General features: G+C 44.1%; 1 protein-coding gene across 2 annotated transcripts in view; it reads left to right on the top strand.

Annotated features, from left to right (window-relative positions):
• LOC134107830 (C-type lectin BfL-1-like) overlaps positions 1-18,757 on the top strand; it is a 29,975-nt gene extending 11,218 nt beyond the window's left edge. Inside the window, exons 2-7 of one of the 2 annotated variants that reach the window (XM_062559699.1) lie at positions 16,459-16,537; positions 16,756-16,856; positions 16,940-17,079; positions 17,169-17,333; positions 17,697-17,826; positions 18,616-18,757. In XM_062559699.1, the coding sequence (XP_062415683.1) occupies positions 16,790-16,856; positions 16,940-17,079; positions 17,169-17,333; positions 17,697-17,826; positions 18,616-18,683 (570 nt within the window). In that variant the 5' untranslated portion in view covers positions 16,459-16,537; positions 16,756-16,789 and the 3' untranslated portion in view covers positions 18,684-18,757. The remainder of the gene's footprint in view (positions 1-16,458; positions 16,538-16,755; positions 16,857-16,939; positions 17,080-17,168; positions 17,334-17,696; positions 17,827-18,615) is intronic. The other variant, XM_062559700.1, reaches the window with a different exon arrangement.
• The last annotated feature ends 2,286 nt before the right edge of the window (positions 18,758-21,043 follow it).

Raw genomic sequence — 21,043 nt, 5'->3', positions numbered from 1 at the left:
TGAGCAGAGAGATGCTGATGGTGCAGCACTGTTTGTACCGAATGCTGAAGAAAATGAGAGACATGAAGATTTGTTAAAGGAGATCCGTGATTTGCGCCATGCTAACCAGAATTTAACAACATTAGTGACAAATCTCTGTAAAGAGCAGGATGAGGTGAAGCAAACCCTAAAACTTCATATGAAAGTACAAGAGAAAATAGGTGCGGCTATCATAGACCTCCTGTCACGTACTCGGGGCTGGTGCAGGTGCAGTGAGGACTCAGGCGCAGAGTTTTCAATCACAAAAGTGCTCTTTATTATCAAACCAAAACGTGCTCCAACGACGAGGGACATTTGACAATGACGCGACAGGGGACAACAGGCACACAGGGCTTAAATACACAAGGGAGGTGCAGGTGATTGGACACAGGTGGAGACAATCACGCAATCACAAGACAAGGCAGGAAGTGAAGTTAACCCAGGACCACAAGAGACATGAAACTTCAAACTAAAACAGGAAGCGAAGCCAAACCGTGACAGAACCCCCCCCTTAAGGACCGGATTCCAGACGGTCCTAAAGGAGGGTGGAACCTAGAAAAACAGACAAGGGAGGGAGGGCGGGGAACCCAACGACCCCCAGCCGCCCAGGGGACCCCAAGGGTCGGCGGCACGGTGTCGGGTCCCTCCGGCCGGGATGCCACGGCGCCCAGACTTCAGGGTCTCGGGGGGCCGGCCGCTACGGCGACCGAGCTTCAGGGTCTCGGGGGGGCGGCCGCTACGGCGACCGGGCTTCAGGGTCTCGGGGGGCCGGCCGCTACGGCGACCGGACTTTAGGATCTCGGGGGGCCGGCCGCTACGGCGACCGGGCTTCAGGGTCTCGGGGGGCGCCGGGCGGTGCGGCTCCGGCGTCGTCGTGGCGGGGGGCGCCGAGCTGTGCGGCTGCGGCGTCGTCGTGGCGAGGATCACCGGGCTGAGCCCTGACCCCAATCCCCCTCCAAGGACCGGATTCCAGACGGTCCCCAGAGGGTGGGAAGGGGGGGTCATGGTCAGGCGCCGCGGAGCCGGGGCCGGGGGCGTGGTTCTCGGGGCAGGAACGGGCGCTGACGGGGTTCTCGGGGCAGGAACGGGCGCTGACGGGGTTCTCGGGGCAGGAACGGGCGCTGACGGGGTTCTCGGGGCAGGAACGGGCGCTGACGGACGTCTCGGCGCAGGAACGGGCGCTGACGGGCGTCTCGGCGCAGGAACGGGCGTCTCGGCGCAGGAACGGGCGCTGACGGGCGTCTCGGCGCAGGAACGGGCGCTGACGGGCGTCTGGGGGCCGGGACGGGCGGAGACGAGACTCTGGGGGCCGGGACAGGTGGAGGCGAGGCTCTGGATTCCGGAACGGGTGGAGGCGAGACTCTGGGGGCCGGGACAGGAGCCGGGACTGAGGGGTTTGAGGTCTCCACCCCCCCCGGGCTCCCTTTCCTCGGGTTGAGGAGGTCTCGAATCTCGAGGCACATCTTTCGGTAGCCTCTGGGCCCGAGAACAAGGTCCGTCTCGCGCCGCCAAAAAGGACTTCCCTCGTCCAAATAGTCGGGGCCCCGAATGCTCCAAAACTCTGCTGAGTCCTCCTGGGGTCGCATCATTCTGTCACGTACTCGGGGCTGGTGCAGGTGCAGTGAGGACTCAGGCGCAGAGTTTTCAATCACAAAAGTGCTCTTTATTATCAAACCAAAACGTGCTCCAACGACGAGGGACATTTGACAATGACGCGACAGGGGACAACAGGCACACAGGGCTTAAATACACAAGGGAGGTGCAGGTGATTGGACACAGGTGGAGACAATCACGCAATCACAAGACAAGGCAGGAAGTAAAGTTAACCCAGGACCACAAAAGACATGAAACTTCAAACTAAAACAGGAAGCGAAGCCAAACCGTGACACCTCCTCAGAGCTAGGTCTAACCGAGGCGTCCTATAAGGTTTTTTTTGTGTCATAAAGGGTCTGCAAAGTGTGTAATATGTCACCTCCCAGAAAAGTTTTGAAGCGTAGTACGGAGGACTGTGTGCAAAATCATGTGGTTATTGACGACAATCGGAGCCCCGATCCGGAGTTTCGGATCCTTCTCCAGGGTGTAGAGAATAACTTGGAGCTATTATGTGCTTTGGCTAGGAGTGAGAGTGAAGCTGTCGATGTGATTGATGTTGCTACTGCTAATGACGTATCTGGACAGGGGGGTATAAACACACTGAGCGGCATCGCCCCCGAAATAACATCCCGCCCCGATCCGGAGTTTCGGATCCTTCTGCAGGGTGCAGAGAATAACTTTGAGCTATTATGTGCTTTAGCTAGGAGGGAGAGTGAAGCTAACGCCGTAACGGATGTTGCTATGTATTATGGTATTGATCCCGAAATAACATCCCGTACTGCTGAACATGTACCGATAACACAACCCCCTGACGGGGCCAATTCCCACGGTGTAAACCAGAGGGGGGAGGGGCCACCTCCTTCTCAGGAAGGTAGAGCGGAGACACACGCACCGCAAATGCCTGAGGGGGCTGGGAAAAGTTTTAACGGTACCAGGAGAGATATACCCTCATTCAACGCTTTTGAACTGCGGCAACGTGTTGATTTCAGAAACATCGATCTCACAGACATTGAGCGAGTGACAGCGTGTCTGCTGTTATTGACCAAGCCATCGCCGAAGCGCCTGAAGGCAGCGTTCTCAATGTTGTTTTACGCGGTCCTTCGCTGGCTAGCGATGTGCAAGCAGTTCTCCGAGCAGACGACTCCTACAATGTAGATCTGTTTATGGAACAAATAGCCCAAGTGGTGCAAAGTAATGATGACTGTATATCGGATGACGAATTGGAAATTGTGGTCTCAGGGGGGCGTTTAAAGCTAGGGAATGTCCCTTATGATCAGATATTATCAAAAAAAGGGGGCAATCTGTACACACCAAACAACAGGGATAATAATCTCTGTTTCTCTATTTGTCTAGCACATTTTAACCATCCAGACGAGGACACAAGTTATAAATTAAGATATGCATTACAACTACACAACTCTTTGAATTTTGACCCCAATCACAAGGTCTCATTCGCCGATGTAGGTGTTTTTGAAAGGCATCTGGGATTGAAAATCATAATCTTCCACCATACTGAAGGACGTAAACGTCTGCAATGTTTCAAAACACATGACACACCCCACCCTCAGACAGTTTGGTTATATCTACAAAATGACCATTACCACATGATTCTAAACAAGACAGCCTTTTTTGGGGCTTCATATGTGTGTCAGTATTGCTACGAGACATATGAGGTACGCATGCACCACAACTGTAAACAACTGTGCAACGTCTGTTATACAACAGAGTGTCGAACACACGCAACTAAAACACAGAAATGCAACGACTGTAAACGTATATGTAAATCAAAATATTGTTTCGATCAACACAAGCATCCAGAAGCAGTACACTCCGTCGTGCCATGCACAACTATGAAATATTGCGAGGCCTGTGGAAAAACACACTATGCCGGTAAAAAACCCCACACGTGCAAATCGAGCGTCTGTTTACACTGCAAGGCGCCCCGGTTGGAGGGTGAGGACGAGCACAAATGAAGGAGCCCCAAACAGCATACATTTTGTATGACTTTGAGACACGATTTCACGGTGGTAAACACGAGGCGAATTATGTATGTGCGATGGATCTCGAGGGGGACAAATTTTGTTTCAGCACTTTAAAATGCGTGGACAACTTTGTGAGACGCTATAGGAGGCCAAAATACCGGGGTTATACATTCATAGCCCACAATGCATCTGGTTTCGACAACTATATTGTGTAGGAGTATTTTGTAAAACAGAAGATAACACCCGAGGTGGTCATGAGAGGGAGCCGTGTCATCCTGATGTATGACAAGGCATACCAACAGAGATGGGTAGACTCATTTAGTTTTCTGCCTATGCGTTTGTCGAAAACACCAGCGGCTTTGGGGTTTGAGGATCTGGAAAAAGGTTATTTTCCACACAAGTTCAACACAAGGGCAAACGAACGCTATGTTGGCAAATACCCAGACCCGTCATACTACGGATATGAGGCCATGTGCGACGCTGAAAAAACTTCCTTCATGCGCTGGTACACCACTGTTTGTGGCGAAAAATTTGATCTCCAGGCAGAGCTTCGCTGTTACTGTGTAAACGACGTAGAGGTGTTGCGGAGAGCGTGCACAATTTACCGCGAAACATTCTTAGAATGTACGCAGCTTGACCCTTTTTCTTTCACCACGTTGGCATTGAGTTGTATGGGTGTGTTCAAAACATTGTTTCTCCCCAGGGACACTGTGGCTCTGACACACGAGGGGGCCTACACGAGGCAGAATAAGACATATTCTGATGTTTCCATGCAGTGGCTTGAATACGTGTCCCACACGGAGAGCAAAAGTTTTCTCCGTTCTATGTGGACGGCTACAATACGGAAACAAACACTTGTTATGAGTTTGCCGGTTGTTTTTTCCATGGTTGTGTCAAATGTCATGTACAGAGCGGCATGAAACCTGTCACCAAAGTCCCGTATGGTAGGCAATACAAGGCATTTATGGATAAAATAGATGCCCTGCAAAAACAACATGGTTTGAATGTTGTAGTGATGTGGAAGTGTGAGTGGGGCTCATTAAAGCTCTCCACCGCTTCTGTTCAGGCTTTTATGGCCACATACAAAAAGCGTGAGCGTCTGGACCCCAGAGAGGCCCTCTTTGGAGGGCGTACAAATGCTATGAAGCTATACCACACAGTCTGCGATGATGAAAAAATCAGATACTACGACTTTACAAGTCTGTACCCAACTGTGCAGGCAAAAAAGCAGTATCCCGTTGGACACCCACAGATTATCGTCAGAGATTTTGAATCTATCGATAACTACTTTGGTTTCATAAAGTGTACGATGCTTCCACCCCGAGGTCTGTTTCACCCCGTCTTACCTTACAGGTTTCACGGTAAGCTCATGTTCCCCCTGTGTGGGTTGTGTGCTGAAACTTTGAACCAAACTAGCGCGTGTACTCACAGGGATGGAGAGAGACAACTGTCGGGGGTTTGGGTCTCCCTGGAGTTGCAGAAGGCTGTGGAAAAGGGTTATCGAGTTGTGTCTATCGATGAAGTCTGGCATTTCCCCGACAAGACGGACACTTTGTTTAGTGGGTATGTGAAGACGTTCATGAAATGCAAACAAGAGGCGTCAGGCTATCCAAGTCACGTCAAAACACAGGCCGATCGCGAGAAATACGTCTGACTATTTTGAAAAGGAGGGCATACAACTAAACCCTGACAAAATCTGTGTCAACAAAGCCATGAGGAGTTGTAACAAACTCCTCTTAAACTCTCTGTGGGGTCGGTTTAGCATGAGGGGCAACATGGCTTCCTGTGAGTTGATCACTGACCCAGCCCGGTTTACACAGTTGATGTTTAGCGATCAATTCGATGTGAGACAATTCTGTTTTATCTCAGACGAGGTGGCTTTGGTGCAGTGGCGTCATGCAGACAGTGGCAACTCTCGCGTAAAAGATGTCAATGTTTTCATAGGAGCCCTGACAACTGCCCATGCGAGATTATTGCTTTACGACCTGCTAGATAAGCTGCAGGAGAGGGTGTTGTATTGTGACACAGACAGCATAGTCTTCACATCAAGGGGCAACGACTGGGTCCCTCCCCTGGGCTCTTATCTAGGGGACTTGACTGACGAGTTAAACAGTGGTGATGTGTGTGGTCAGCCCGAAACAGACTATATTACAGAGTTTGTATCGGGGGGCCCCAAATGTTATGCATACAACACACTCCAGGGTAAAACAATCGTCAAATGCAAAGGCATCACACTAAATGCCCGAAATGCAGCTGTTGTCACGCCTCGCGCTCTGATCGGTCTTGTTCAATCTTTTGTGGCCAATCAGAACACCCCTACACTGACGACTGTGTCTGAAACCATCAGACGGGACAAAAAGAGGTTCCATCTTAAAAACGAGACACTTTTCAAGAAAGTCCAGGTGGTGTACAATAAACGTCGGGTGTTGTTCGATAAAACAACGCTCCCTTATGGCTACTAATGGTGATCAAGGATTTGATGCACGGTAACAACATCCATTTAGTCTGGTATTGAGCGGACCATCAAATTGCGGAAAGACTTTTTTTGTCAGGAATATTATCGAGAACGCCGAGAAGGTTATTTCACACCGTTTTGACAATGTTGTTCACATTTACTCGTGTTGGCAACCTTTATATGATCAACTACTTCAAATAAGAGACATCAGGTTTGTAGAGGGATTACCAGAGTCTCTATGTGATGATGCTTTGTTACCACAAGATAAAAACAATCTACTCATCATAGATGATTTAATGAATGACGCCAGTAATAATATAGAAGTTCAAAATGTTTTTACCAAATACATACACCACAGAAACCTCAGCTGTATATATTTGGTGCAGAATCTGTTTATTCAGGGCAAAGCTAGCCGCACTATTAGTTTAAACACAAACTCTCATATTGTTTAAAAACCCTAGGGATAAATATCAAATCACACTAATGGCCAGACAGATGTTTCCCGGTAATATTACATTTTTTCTAGAAGCATTTAATGATGCAACGAACCCCGCCTATGGTTATCTCCTCATAGATTATAAAGCCATGACGCCTGAACACATGAGGCTCAGAACGGGTTTGCTAGCAGAACAACAGGTGGTGTATATGCCTAAAAAACCACAGAGGTGATACAAAATGTCGTCACGCATGCGTAGGAATCTGACTCGGTTAGAATTGATATATAAATCCCCACCCTGTGTGAGGAGAGTCATTGTGGCTAATGCAAACGGAGATTTTATCAAAGCGCTGTGTGAGATCGCCCTCAATGTGTTACGGGGCAATATTCCCTTAACCGCCAAACAGTTTGTACTTTTAAAGAAGAAGAAGAATCTCATCAGACTGGTAACCGATAAAAAGATCAGACTTGACAAGAAGAAAAAGGCACTCAATCAGACGGGAGGCTTTTTATTACCGTTATTAGGAGCCGCTATTCCTTTTATTATTAGTCTCGTCAATCGTGGGAAATAAGATGGAGCATGCGCAAAAAATGTTTCTGGTCCCCATGCACCAGATTGAATCGATAAAGCAGCAGCAACAACACAATCAGCGAAGCTCCATAAGACAAGCCGTACAAAATGAGCTGGATAAAGCCATGACCGATGTATTGAACCAACCTGACACGGACATGTATGAAAAGGCCAAAAAATATGCCGGTATTTTACAAAGATTCTTGTCTGTGGTGCGACAGGGCGAGCGTGAGAAAGGCGTGTTGTCACTATCAGTACCTACCGATGAAAGCGGCTCTGTCTCAACACCGGTCGCCTCAACAGACGGGCACAGAAAAGATGTGATTTTGAACAATGTCATCCGACACATGCCTAAAAAAAGTAGGAAACATGCTGAATGCATTTTAGATGTTTTAAACCACTCGAAAAATGTCATATCCTGGACAGACACGGGCGAGATTATCATCAATAATAAAACGATTAAAGGCACACACTTGTATGATTTGGTGATAGGGGTGACGGCGCCCTATAATGTTTTAGACACTTCTAGACCCCCGGGGTGGAGTTTTTTTTAAAAAACACTTGCTGATTTAAACATACCGCTATCGGCTATCCCCAATACCCAGGTACGCAGGTCTATAGCTGAATATAAAGTGGGGGGTGACTATGACACACCATTCCAGGCCTCATTCAGCCCGCGGTCTAGGAGCAGCCGCTCTTTAGACAGCACACCCTTTAAGACCAAAAAGTCTAAAGCTCATGGCCTTATGGGCGATTCCTGGTTAAACTTTTAAGATTGCATTATTCTTGTTGTTGTTTTTTTCATACTGATTGCATGTTATTTATTTTTTTTGTCAACTTTGAATATACTTATTGTCATTTTTTATGTCACCTATAAATATAACCGATGCTTGTTTTATGTCACTTTGAATGTACTGACTTATTTGTGTTGTGCCAGGACTGGTAAAATGAATAAAATGATTGCTATTGATTCGAAAAATGTCTTCTCTACTTTATTATTTTTATTCGTTGTTACAGGATATATATTAAATCGCACATTGTACACATGAAAAAGTAACAGAATAACAAATGAGGTTTATCGTCCGGGGCAGAGCTGTTCTGAAACGGACCTCCAGTTGAACATTTCCCGTCTTAATTAGTTCCCCGAGTGCCCGTCGTCGGGTTCCAGATTAAAACAGAACAGGGAGTATCCTTGGCCAAAGTCATTCCGTGTTACCGCCAACGATCTATCTTTTAAATGCCTACCGGTAGTTTGAATCATGTGGTAATATTCTCTTACGTACTGCCCTCGTTGAAAGAGGGGTTGGAATGGTCGGGACGGGTACGCGTTGCCGTCAGCATCGACGCACAAAAACTCTGAATCCGTTTAATTTCCAACACTACGACCCAGTCTATAAGCACCGGTGTATGCTTCGTTGTCTACGAATCCCAAAACAATAAATTTAGGGATCTGACCCATGTAAAGATTCTCCTGGTTGCATTCTCGGGTCCCGGCCGGGATGGAGAAGGTTTTCAGGGTTACTCTGTCAATGGCATATTTGGCATTTGTCTGTTGTAGGGCTCTGCTGTGCGCCATCCGGACTGTTGGGGCTACAGCAACTTTCTTCACAAATACGCTAGCTGACACAATGTTAACCTTGTAATGTGCAGCCGTCGGTGTCATCAGAGAGAATTCATCTTCAACACCGTTAAGCATTAGCTTTTCTTGAAAAAACAAATCGGCGTGGATAGGACAAATTAATTCCACTATTCGGCTTTCCCCGGTGTAGCCTCCTCGTGACGTTAATCCCTCGTTGTCTCCTTTTATAGACGTCTCGTCCATGTGCCCAGCGGTGTCTTTACTAAACAGAGCGGTACTGAACTGAGTATCCAGGGTGTCTTTTCCATAGTTAATCAGACATTCGATTATGCCCCGGTACGGGTATGTGTTTGAAGATTGAGAGATCCCCCAGCATTATGTCGACCTGTGAGAACAGGGTGCATCCTGGGTAATTTATGAAGCCTACGTCCGCATCAGCCGCTAGATTGGTGCCGTCGGCGTTGGTTATCTTTACGCGCATAAACAAAAATGTATCGTTCAAATCATAGTAATCTTCCCCGCTGGCCGAGATATGAAACTCCAGAAGCCCGGTGGTTGTAATCGCAGATACGGGGGGGATTTCGATAAATGCATATCTCTCGATGGACGTTTGGGTGAATGGAACGGTAAAGAGATCCAATTCGGACTTGACACATTCGGCCGATTGATTGTGAATGAGAGCCATGGCTTATCCTAAAATATGTCTTTTGTCAGAATCCTAGAGCGTTTTAGTTGGGAACCTCCTCGATCTGTGCCGGTCTTCTTTTTGACTCTTCTCTTTGCGGTTTTACCATTTTTAGCACCATCCTTGGTCCGCCCATAACCGGGGGGGGGTCTTTTCAAAGCCCGGCGCGTGTGGACCAACATACCATTTCGCTCTTGCTTATTGGATAATGTGCCTTTCGTTATATTTGATACCACATCGCCGATGATATTAGCAGCGGCTGTTTTCAAATGCGGTTTGGCCATACTGAATCCTCGTTTTAGAAGAGGCATGGCCATTCTGAACAGACTGCGAAATATTCCTCCTAATCCGTTACCGTACTGGGCCCTCGCTCCTATAAATCCGGGTAGTTCCCCGCCGGCTTGGTTCATATAATACGCCATATATCTCCCGTCATCGCGGATGTAGGTGGATCGCCTCATCTTTAGAAAATCTGTTTGATAATAATAGGACAATAATTTTGTCCTATAATTCCATATCTCATTTTTAGAATATACCTGAAATGAGGCGTTACTCGGTAGTGTGACATAAAATCCATTCGCAGCCATCGTGTTGATTCCGTCGCTGGCTTGTTTAAGAGTGACCTCTAACGGTGTACGGCTCGGACTTTTAAATCACACGTCCACAATGTCTTTTTCTGAGACCCAAGCATTAAACTTATCCGGCCAGCCTAGCCATTTTACCAGCGCCTCTTTTCTGCCCCTGGAGATTTTTCTGTCCAGGATTTTTTCTATTTTAAAGACTTTGTTTTTACCTATTATCACTTTTTGCAACTCCCTCTCGTAAAATGCTCCTTTCACCGCTTTGCCCGCACAGTCTGTAAGTTTGTAAACTGGCGGATCTCTGGCTATACACTTTGATATTATAAAATGCTCATCTGTGAACGTTTGTTTATAACCCTTCCTAAACACACCTCGGAGTTTTGATATTCTCACGGTGTCCCCCTTGTGAAATTTAAAGCTCACAGTCTTTGTGGGCTTCGACTTGTATAGATGGTTGAAGACAATCTTTTCATTGTCTTTATTTACAGATGATGGAGCCATTTTTATAGATCTATGATGCGAGTTGTTGTACGCGTCTACAAGATCTTGAACCACGTCCACATATCTGCGTGAATTAACGGATGTTAAATATCTCCACATTCGAGTCTTGTACGTCCTGTTAAAACGTTCCACAACACTTGCTTTGGTCTCGTTTGAGGTTGAAAAATGAGTGATTTTGTGTCGATCTATAAGCTTCCTAAATTGCTTATTGTAAAACTCTGTTCCTTCATCAGTATGGAGTTTCGCTGGTACACGCCCCTCCCTCAGAATATCCTTAAAGGCTTTGGCGACGGTGGGGCCTGATTTGTTAGAAAGACATCTAACCCAGGCATACTTGGAAAATACATCGATACACGTCAACAAATACCGTACTGAGTCATTTTCCTCCGCATATTCTCCCATATCAACAAGATCCATCTGAAACTGTCTGTCTATACCGCTAACTAAAACCCTGTTCCTCGGAAAATGTAGCGCAGCCTTGGCGTGTAACGTGTACACATCTCCAATAAAAAGGCATTCACCTCGGTCATGGGAGGGGTCACGCCGGTACATTCTCTAACGGTGTCGCGCTGCCCAAACCCTATGGATGCGATGGATCATAATAAATCTTTTGCAGCGTCCTCTCTATGATGGTGTCAAAGTACGAGTGACCACGGGGGCGTTCATTCCAACATGTTTTATTTCTGTCATACAAGACATATCAGCGGTAGCCGGACGGATAAGTTTAAGAATTACGTTATTAAGACACTCAAGATTTTCACATTGTTTTCGATTTCATTTCATTTTCTCTCTGTCAACATGTATTTTACACATCATCATCATCCTCCTCCGTCTCCGCAACATCAGTTTCGTCATCATCAACATCGATTTCATCGGGTGACTCACACTCTCTATCATACATGTTGAGAAGCTTTTGCAGTTGTTTAATTTTGTGTTTGTCTCCCCCCCAGGTCTCAGACATTTTATCCATGGCGTGCTCCATATTATCTGCATATTTCAGCTTGTTTAAAAGTACTTCCGCAGCCCCCATGATGCGGTCTACCCCCACATCGACATTATTCATGAACATAAACATGGAGATGGAGGGTATGAAGTTGTCAGTCCAAAGCCTTTTCATCAGAGGTTCAAAGTGTAGCTGGTAGAAACAGTCGTCTGGCTCCAAACACGGATGGTTTTTCTGACTGGGATTATTCGTCTGACATCCATAACAGGTCTCTCTGACGTATCGACGCCAGACGTTGGCCAGCAAGTGTATCACGCTCATTCTAATACCTTCCACAAACTTTTCAGAATACTCAAACACCTCATGAGTTTCACAATTCTTCTCTTCCTTTGTGGCCATAGGCTCTGGGGATGGGGGAGGTGTTGGCTGCTGGGTGTGAATCATCAGAGATGGAGAAGAGGGGGGAGTCCAGGTCGTGGGGAGGCTGGCGTTTTCAGAGCCTGAAAATAAAAACATTTTTAGGATTCTGCATAATTAACCTCAGTTGCAGATAGATATAACAAGTACATAACCCACCTGTCATTCTTTTAGATGCTTAAGGGGTGGATGCTTTTCGTTCTACGCAAGGTAGCATGCACACCAGATTGCATGCCACTCGGTGTATTGTCGTAAACAAGACGTTTTCTAACAGACCCGTAAGCCTGATTAACCCTGTCTCTCTTGATTGCTTCGTCAATTTGTTTAAACACTTTTTGCAGAGCAGGCCAGTCACACCACTGAATAAAGAAAATGAGTGGGAACCACTTGTTATACTCTTCGTCTGTAAGCGGATATGGCTGTTCCCTCCAGCCATTACGACCCCTATTTGCCACAATTTGCTCGCGGTCCTCGCACGCCGTCAGAAAAATGAAATCACCATGTCGTCTGGTAAGATGGTATATTTTCGGTCCTGATGCACTATACCACTGAACAGCGTAAAGCGATTCCAGGAAACCTACTTGCTCAAGGTCTGTACAAACAACTGTCCAAAACTGTTGTGATAATCAAAAGCTTTTTTCTTAGTTCTAAGATAGAAAATTGTTTTCCTGTTCTGCTGAAGAATTCAAGGTCGGGGGGCGAACAGGATGTGTTAGCAAGGCCAGACATCTGGAGGAAGGGGGGATGCTCTAACTAGTGTCGTTAAAAACTAGATAACATACTTATAGACAGAGGCTTCTTGTGTTACATATATGGGAACTGTTTCTGTTTAAGGAGGCAGGGTCAGCGGGTCAACTAGCAGCAGACGTGTAAGATAAGGGGGGAGGGCCACACCACATTTCTTACAACACTCATCCTGTGTTCATTGTTTACGTTAGGCAAGGTGGTCTGCACATTGAATGTGACCAGATCTTTGGATGCAAGGGGGTGACAGATCCTCCTACATTCCAGCTTAGGGCCAATAGAAACTTTTTCTTTGTCTTTTGGGTTATAAAACATGATGTTCTTGCTGATTTTGGTTAGTTGTTCCTACAGCCTGCGTGCTGCCTGAACTGCTCCTGCCTTTGCAAACGCAGCGCTTTTACTTGACCTGTGATCTGATGAATAAATTTACCAGAACGAGAGAAGTTGTTTTGTGCTAAATTATCCCCGACCGGGCTTCCAATCCTTGAACACGCCGAAAATATCTTACAGTTGCCAGTCTTGCGCGGACATGTGACCGCCATGGACAACATTGGCAGCTTTTTCATCCACCGGGTTGATGTGTGATGCCAGAGTCACTTTTCCATCATAGTATTCAACTATATACACATACCCGTTGACTCCCTCATACTGTAAGTCTACCGATGGGTCTTTCTCTGCAGTAAAGCTTGTAGCAGGCCTTCTCATACGTCGGGGGTAATCAACATCTGAATGGTCGGCGTTGTCTGTAGACATACCTATAATGGAGCCTGTCGGAGCATGATCCATTTTTGCAAAGCGAGCAGCAGCAACAAAAAAACAGCTTCAGAATCAGGAGCAGTGGTCCCAGCGATGATTGAGGGCAGAGTGAAGTATTTTGGAGGTAATTCTGTGGACCTATTTACACACCCCTCGATGACGTATTTTCCGGTCTGGGGACCCCCCTGTGAACCTTCTGCTGCCAAAAAACAATTTATTGTTTTATCACCATTAACACACACACACAGGCACCCACATACGCCTGCACGCGCAGGGTCATAAATCATCAGGGTCATAAATTATAAAAATGTCAAAAAATGATTGACAGGATGATTGACAGGTCCGCCATTTTACCCGCCCTACTATTACTACTGCGGGTGCTAGCGGTTTTCTTTGCAGCGCCAGTCTCATCTTTCTCGGTTCTAATTGCCACTCGACTCAAGGTGTAATCTTTATTATTGGTGGAGCAATATTGTCGTTCGGGTGGAATGCGGGAGTCTCGACATGAGACCCTTCTAGAGCCATGCAGGGAAATCAGTCTAACTTATCAAATAACATTGCTTTGGTTATTTTGTTTAAGTCAAATGTCAATATATTGTATTTTTATAGTATTTATGTGAAATATAATGATGATAATTATTATTGTATCTGTGTCCTGTTATTTATCTTTGGCATGCATTTCAGAAAGAAAAAATGGTTAGGATTCAGGTGTAATTGAAAATAGTGATTAATCCTGATTAATTTGATTAAAATTTTTAATCATTTGACAGCCCTAGTCGAAAAATATGAACCAGTGCAAGGCGAAGCAAATGTATCGGTCCTTGGTTCGTTCGCTGCTGATCACGTGATCAGTGACGTCCGAAGCTTCGTTCCGGGCACAGCCACGTGACTGTTTCGATTTGATTCAAATGGGTGCAAAACAGGGTTCAGGCTTGTCCGTCTCATACAGTCAAAGTCAGTGTTGTTGAGAGTAGCAAATTTACAATGGAACCTGTTGCAAAGAGGTCCCTCCGAGATGTGGGAGCACTTCAATTTGATTTCCTCTAACAAGGTTGGCAATAGGAAGGCAAAGTTGTATTGTGTAATTATTAATTATGGATTTTTATTATATCTCAAAAAAAAAATGTTATGCCCCATCCCATGTGTCCACAAGCACTTCAATATCCTGTCATAACAAACTTGTACAATCACTGCCCCACTGACCTTTCCTCTGTAAATCACTTCCCACATTCTGGATTCAAACCATTCACATCAGTCCCTATGACTGCCATGAAGTGCACATGCAGTAGGAAGCACTTGCTTGTATTTTAAATTATATTGCTTACATATAACTCTATACTATATATATATATATTATATATACATCTATTAATTCTTCTGCTAGTATGATCACAAACTCACAGAAAGACACATAAATAAGTGTTTGTTCCACTTCTTCCCAATGTACAGAGAATTGAAATACACGAACAAGGACACAATTCAAACCTGAAAATCAATGATTTATTGGTTCAACTTTTCATAATTATGTTCAACCCACAGAGACTGGGCCAAATGCTACTGGCAGGCTATTGGAAACATGCACTACAAGTTTTCAACAGCCGAGGTCATCATAGAGTTTGCAATGCACTGAATGAATGAACCTTTTCCCAATACAATTGGCTGGAAAGCTTCACTTTGCCATCACTACCGTATTATGGCCCCAACAGTGCTCACTGGAACATTCAGAAGCTTAGAAATGCGCCTATAACCAATGCCTTCATTGTGTTTTGCAGCAATTAGGTGGTGAAGGTCTTGAGACAGCTCTTTGCTTTTACCCATCATGGGATGTGACCTTTTGGTAGGCCATCAGTTGGGACTGAACCAGCTGATATTAATTTGCACTGACAAGGGTCTGGATTGCTTTTTAATTACTGATAGTTTTCAGCTGTTGTATTGGCTTTCCATACCTTTTTGCACCTCCCTTTGTGTTCAATAATTTTTCCCTGTGTCATTTCACATTATTACACAGAACTTTATTTCTAAATTTATTTGTTTTAGTTGTATGTATTACATCTGGTGAAAATTTCATGTCAATGGCTCCTTTGAAAATATATTTACTGAGAAAAATGGTGAAGTGTTCAATACTTATTTCTTCATCAGTAACATTAACTGATTTTAATAAACCAGAACTCTTACAGGGGTTTTCTTTTATACCTACAGAAAAAAACATTTCCGACTTACAGTTTTTATCATTGTATTTCTGTTGTTGTGGTCAGATGATGTGAGCTACGTGGACTGCCTAGTGGCACAATTTGCTCATCATTGATGGAAGTTTGATAGTAAAATAAGAGAGTAAAAGTGTATTTTAAAACCCAGCAGCACCTCATGTATCTCTATTGGGTCCAAACTTTGCCCCCCTGAAGTACACAGCAAACAGAGGACAGTTCCATTTGTGTTTGTTAAGTAGCTCTGTATCATCCAAATGAACAATAATTCCTGTTGGACAGTTTCAGGCAGTAACAGCCCCTGTAAATGTCCTCCAGGAACCTGGGCTTAGTACCTGACCCATCTGTGGGCTTCCACATTGTACTCTGTGTATTAACAAATGTTTCATATTCTTTGTTGATTTCATCACCATGTTTAGAATGTTAAACTTCCACAAGGGATCTATGTTATTGCTCACAAAGTGTCTTCACGTTGTGATTGCTCTGATATTTATCTGTGAAACACTCAAACCGTAACCCTCGTACCTTCAAGGTGCAGATGAATGTGAGCAAACACTCACTGGTCATTGCCAGGAGACAGGGAGGAACCGTTGACTTAAGAAAAACCTACTATTGACGTTGAAACTACAATTATACTGTACTCGGGGCATCAGGCCTGAGTATTTAACTGAAGAAAAGACATTTAAAGTCAAAGGTGATCTCTCAAATGATCTTTTTATCTTTGTCCTGAAACACAGACAAAAACAGACTTCAGGTGGGACAGAGCTCTTCCACCGTCCTCCTCCGTCTGAATGTCAGCGGGATATTTCCCACAGTAATAGGAATAATAACGCCTGTTGACCAGTTAAACACAGTAGCAGTAATTATCCTGTAGGGCAGATGAACATGAGCTAATACACAGTGGTCAATGCCTGGAGACAGGGAGGAACCGCCGTTGACTTGTTGACTTTTTAATATTTAGCCTTTGATCATCATGAACTTCCATGTTTTCAGGCCATCAGCTCAGAGTATTTAACTGTGGAAAAGATTGCACTGACATCCAGACGGAGGAGGAAGAGTTGTCACACCTGAGGTGAGTCTTTTTAGCCTCTGTCATCAAAGGAAACGGACCGATACGAATTGGCTGCTCCTGTGAATACCTTTGATGTATTCTGTGTTTTTGTCATTAACAGTCATCTTATTTTAACCTCATCACTCACCTTCAGTAATGAAGATGAATATTAGCAGTTTAAAATGTTTCTATTAGTATAATTTTTCACTTACTCTGTCAATTCTTGTATCTATACATAGCCACCTCTTACACTGCATCAGTGAGCCTTGCACCATGCGTCCTGCTGGGATCACCGCCTGCCTTCTGGTGGTGTTGATGCCCATGTCAGCCACTACACAGTGTAAGAACCAAACAGTCTTTAAATGATCTTCTACCTGCACAATAGAAACACAAAACTAACAAAAGTATTTTTATTTGATACAGTGACACCTGAAGAAATGTGCAGTACCAAATATAAAGTTCCATGTACAAAAGACATGGGTAAAGGCTGGTACCAGATGGGTCCAAACCGCTGTGTGAAGGCCTTCTTTCACAACGCCCACCTGAGTTTTGATGACGCAGAGGTAATTTTACTGATGCTCTTGTGAACTTTCCTCTTTCAAAACAAAGTGAATGTGAACTGCCTTCATGATTTACTTCTGGCTGATTACAGAGAACCTGTCAAAAGTTACCGGGTGGACATCTGGTGTCAATCAGGAGCCCTATAGAGCTGTCTATAGTGCAATGTGCCATGTACAGAGAAACAACTGGAAAAGCTCATTACTGGATCGGCCTGAAAAAGCAGATGCACAAAGTTGCACTTCCGTTTGTTCTTCTGGTGAGTTCACAAAAACAATATTTGGAATATTTACACATTATATATATTTAATATATAACCGGCTTGTGCTGTTGATTGGTCAAAGTGTCGTACTCAGGAAGTAAGTCCAGTCTGACTACTGTGACATTCAGAAAGTCCCAGTCAGGAAGCAGCTGAGCGTTGATGTCATGATAGTTGCATGAGAAGCAGAGAACTTCAGGATCGGTGGACTATGAGCTGATGTTCTGATGCTCAGTCCAAGTCAGATACAAATGCATTTTGTTTTATATTCTTTTCTTTACATGAAGACAATACATTTTTGTTGAATTCTTGACGATAATAAAAACTCACCACAAATAAATTCTCTTTCCATCAATATTTTAGACCTCACAGAGTGATTATCAATTTGTCTGGACTGATGGAAGTGGACCTTTGTTAGGATTCTCCCATTGGGCTAAAAAACAACCAGACAACTTCCTATGGAGAGAGCACTGCGTTGAGATGAACTACTGGAGTAAGTAAACCAAATGCTCGGGAGGAGACTAGGTGGAGATGAATCTAGACTTCTGAGAATAAAAGACACTTTTATTGCATGAGGATGATTATTACAATAGTTTAGGGAAATCAAAAGTATTCTAAACGTGTTCATAATGAAGTATTTATTACTAAAAGAAAACATAAATTACCACAAGCCGTAAGTACAAACAGAATTCAGATGATATTAATAATAATATCATACATTCTAATACACTTCAGATTGGACCACATAACTTTTGTGGTCAAATCAGAAGACCCCTTCCTCCTTTTAAAACCAGGGCCGACTCAGATGATTGGCCCCCTCGCTTCAGGATCCCAGGTGCAGCCAGTTTGGCACCTGAAGGGAAAAACAAGGGGGGACTGGCAAAGCAGACAGCGCCATATGTAACAATACAAATGTAATTTATTAGAATTTTGCTGAATAGCTAGATATAACTAAACTATTATATAGCAAATTAAAAATAGATTGCATTATTCATTTGACCCTGTGGTGTCTCACTGAGCGCTGCCAGATGTTTCCATGCATCGTTTTGTGATGTCAGAAATCACATGACCACAGCAGTTTACCACAATGAGTTTCCCAATCTGAAAGTATTTAATGTAAAAAGTGACAGCAGCTTCAGTCGCAGGATGAGGCGTATCAGGGAGCACGTCTGAGGTCACCGTGCACTGTTTCAGTACAAAGCCGATGTGGAAGACCCGCGAGAGCTATTAATACCACTAACCATGAAATTCCACTGAATCACATGTCTGTTCTTTTTTCCAGGCTGGGGACTCTGGAACGATGAGCAATGTTATCTGGCGAGGCCTTATGTGTGTTCAATAAAAGTCTAGTTCAGCATAAACTTGAAGAGCTGCAGGTGTACCTGTCTACTTTCACATCTATAGAAATAAATATTCAGCATCAACATCAACATGTCATGCATCCTGTTTGTACAACAAATGATCCCTCTGCCTTCATGTTAGCAACAGAGCACAAAGCTTCATGGTGTCACTACGTCAGGACTAACTAAAGGCAGAATATGGACTAAAACTAAAACTGGAAAACAAGGATTTTACGTAGATTGAACTTGATAGTTTGATGTACAAAGTCACGCTGTTTAAATTCATGTTTTGATACCAATGAAACAAAGGTGGGGCCAACTTACTTAAAGCCATATTACTAAAGGCACATTAATAAAATGAAGTCAGGCATAATTGATTTATTTAAAACTGCTCAAAGAAAAAACAATTGGTAAAAATTGGTTAAAAGAAAAGTATAAAATCACACAGTACCTCACAGTATTCTACAATTAAGTACTAACTACATATCACGAAGGATTGCTTCATTTATATAGATCAATTCATATATTAAAATTGTCTGAAAAGTACAAAAAATATTTTCATTTCATCTAAAAAGCATCACTGTGGAATCTAAAACAAATGCGGAGAATTGAGAAGGATAGAGTAGGAAGCGGATAGTCATAAACTGCATTCATGGTCCTTACTTTTCGTTGTAAACAGTCGATACAGAACACCATGCACTGGGCGTCTGTCGGTCCACTGCCCGTGGTGTCGGTTGATTGACACTTATCGTGGGGGTAGGCTCGCCTGAGCCTACTATTGGTAACCTTCTCTCCGGATTGAGCATTACACCCTGCGTAAACTAATTGACTAATTACATAAAACAAAGACATTAAAGGAAGATATAATGTCAATGGATTGCTTTGAAGTTGTTTGTAAATATTAATATCAAACACGTGGCATGAGGGAAGGACAAGGATGCAGAGATGGGTTGACTGATACGGATTTATTCCAACACTCCACTATTTAACAATACTCACAGTTAGGTAACAAATGATAATTCTCCTTGGAAACTATGACGCAGGTGTGAATACATTTAACATGCAATGCAAGACACACTGGCACAGGACAAGGGGAGATGCAGACTATAAGTATCCATGAGGGAGGTGAGGGAACAGGTGGACACAATTAGGAATCAGGGAAGACAATCAACAGGAGACACATGAGGAAGGGCAAGGCACCTAAAACGAGAGGGGAATTAGACACCAAAATAAAACAGGATGTTCAAAAACAGACGTGACGACAGGACACAAACACAAGCTTGACCTCCTGGTATGACATAAAATAGATGATAGCTGTCTGTTTTTGCCAATACCAGAAATACTTTAATTCATATTTTCATCACTTTTCGCAATTCTTTGACAATAAATCATTGTTTCATAATCCGGTGTCAGAGTTTGATTCAAATAAAGCCATTGAGGCCTCAATATAATCGGTCACGGGATCGAGATGACTCCCTAAGCATTCTGCCGTTTTTTCCCCAATTTTGATTGTCCTGTTGAGATACCTGTTGGTTCAACTTGGTTAATCATGGTAGCATCCACCCGGCGCTGATGTAGTCCTCCAATACCATGTATTAGAGGCACCCAAACACAGCGAGGAGCGATACAGCCACTGAGATCAAAATAAACAGTGAATCCAATGCTTCTTTGGGAGCGTTATGCTGCGTTCCCACCAAAAGCCAAGCAAATATTCACCACGCTTTACTCAACCGTGAGTTGTATTGTCGCTATCCACTATAGAAATAAAATAACCAATCTCTGCTCGTTATTTGTTGTTTAAATAACGCAAACATCTGGCCTGCAAGCGCTTTTGTGTTTGGCATCATCCATATAATTTCACCGACTCCTCCTGGATGACGCTGCTTCCAGCGCTGCTTCAGGCTGACCAGTATCACCTGTTGTGTCGGCTCGGTGCCAGCGTCTCTCGGTTAGACACAAATATACTTTCAAGGCGTTCAGTCTCAGCTGTGTTTGTGTCAAGCATCAAGTTGAAATATTTCAATGGTTAAGAATCACTGAGCTAGGTGACCTTATTGTACTCCCCTCCCTGGCTGGCCAGCCTCGGAGGAGTCAGGTATCTGCCATGAGTCATCAACAGTGCAATCCCCTGCCAGGAAATGGCTCAAGGTCTTACATCTTATCCATTGATATATTTAGATTTTGCCTGTATATTTTTTATCTAATTTTGCTTTCTTATTTTTTCTTAAATCACACAAACCATTAAGACAAATGACTGTGTGTAGCATATGTGGCAATACATGTCTCCTGATTCTGATCATGCATGAGGTAGATCCAGAAAAGTCTATCTGCTTGTTGATTCTTGCTGTCTCGGTTCATGTCAGGCTCTCT

Source organism: Pungitius pungitius, chromosome 20 (genome assembly GCF_949316345.1).
Source record: "Pungitius pungitius chromosome 20, fPunPun2.1, whole genome shotgun sequence".
NCBI classification, from domain to species: domain Eukaryota; kingdom Metazoa; phylum Chordata; class Actinopteri; order Perciformes; family Gasterosteidae; genus Pungitius; species Pungitius pungitius.
The sequence above is the reverse complement of the archived record's forward strand: the minus strand, read 5'-3'. Positions and strand labels throughout refer to the sequence as shown.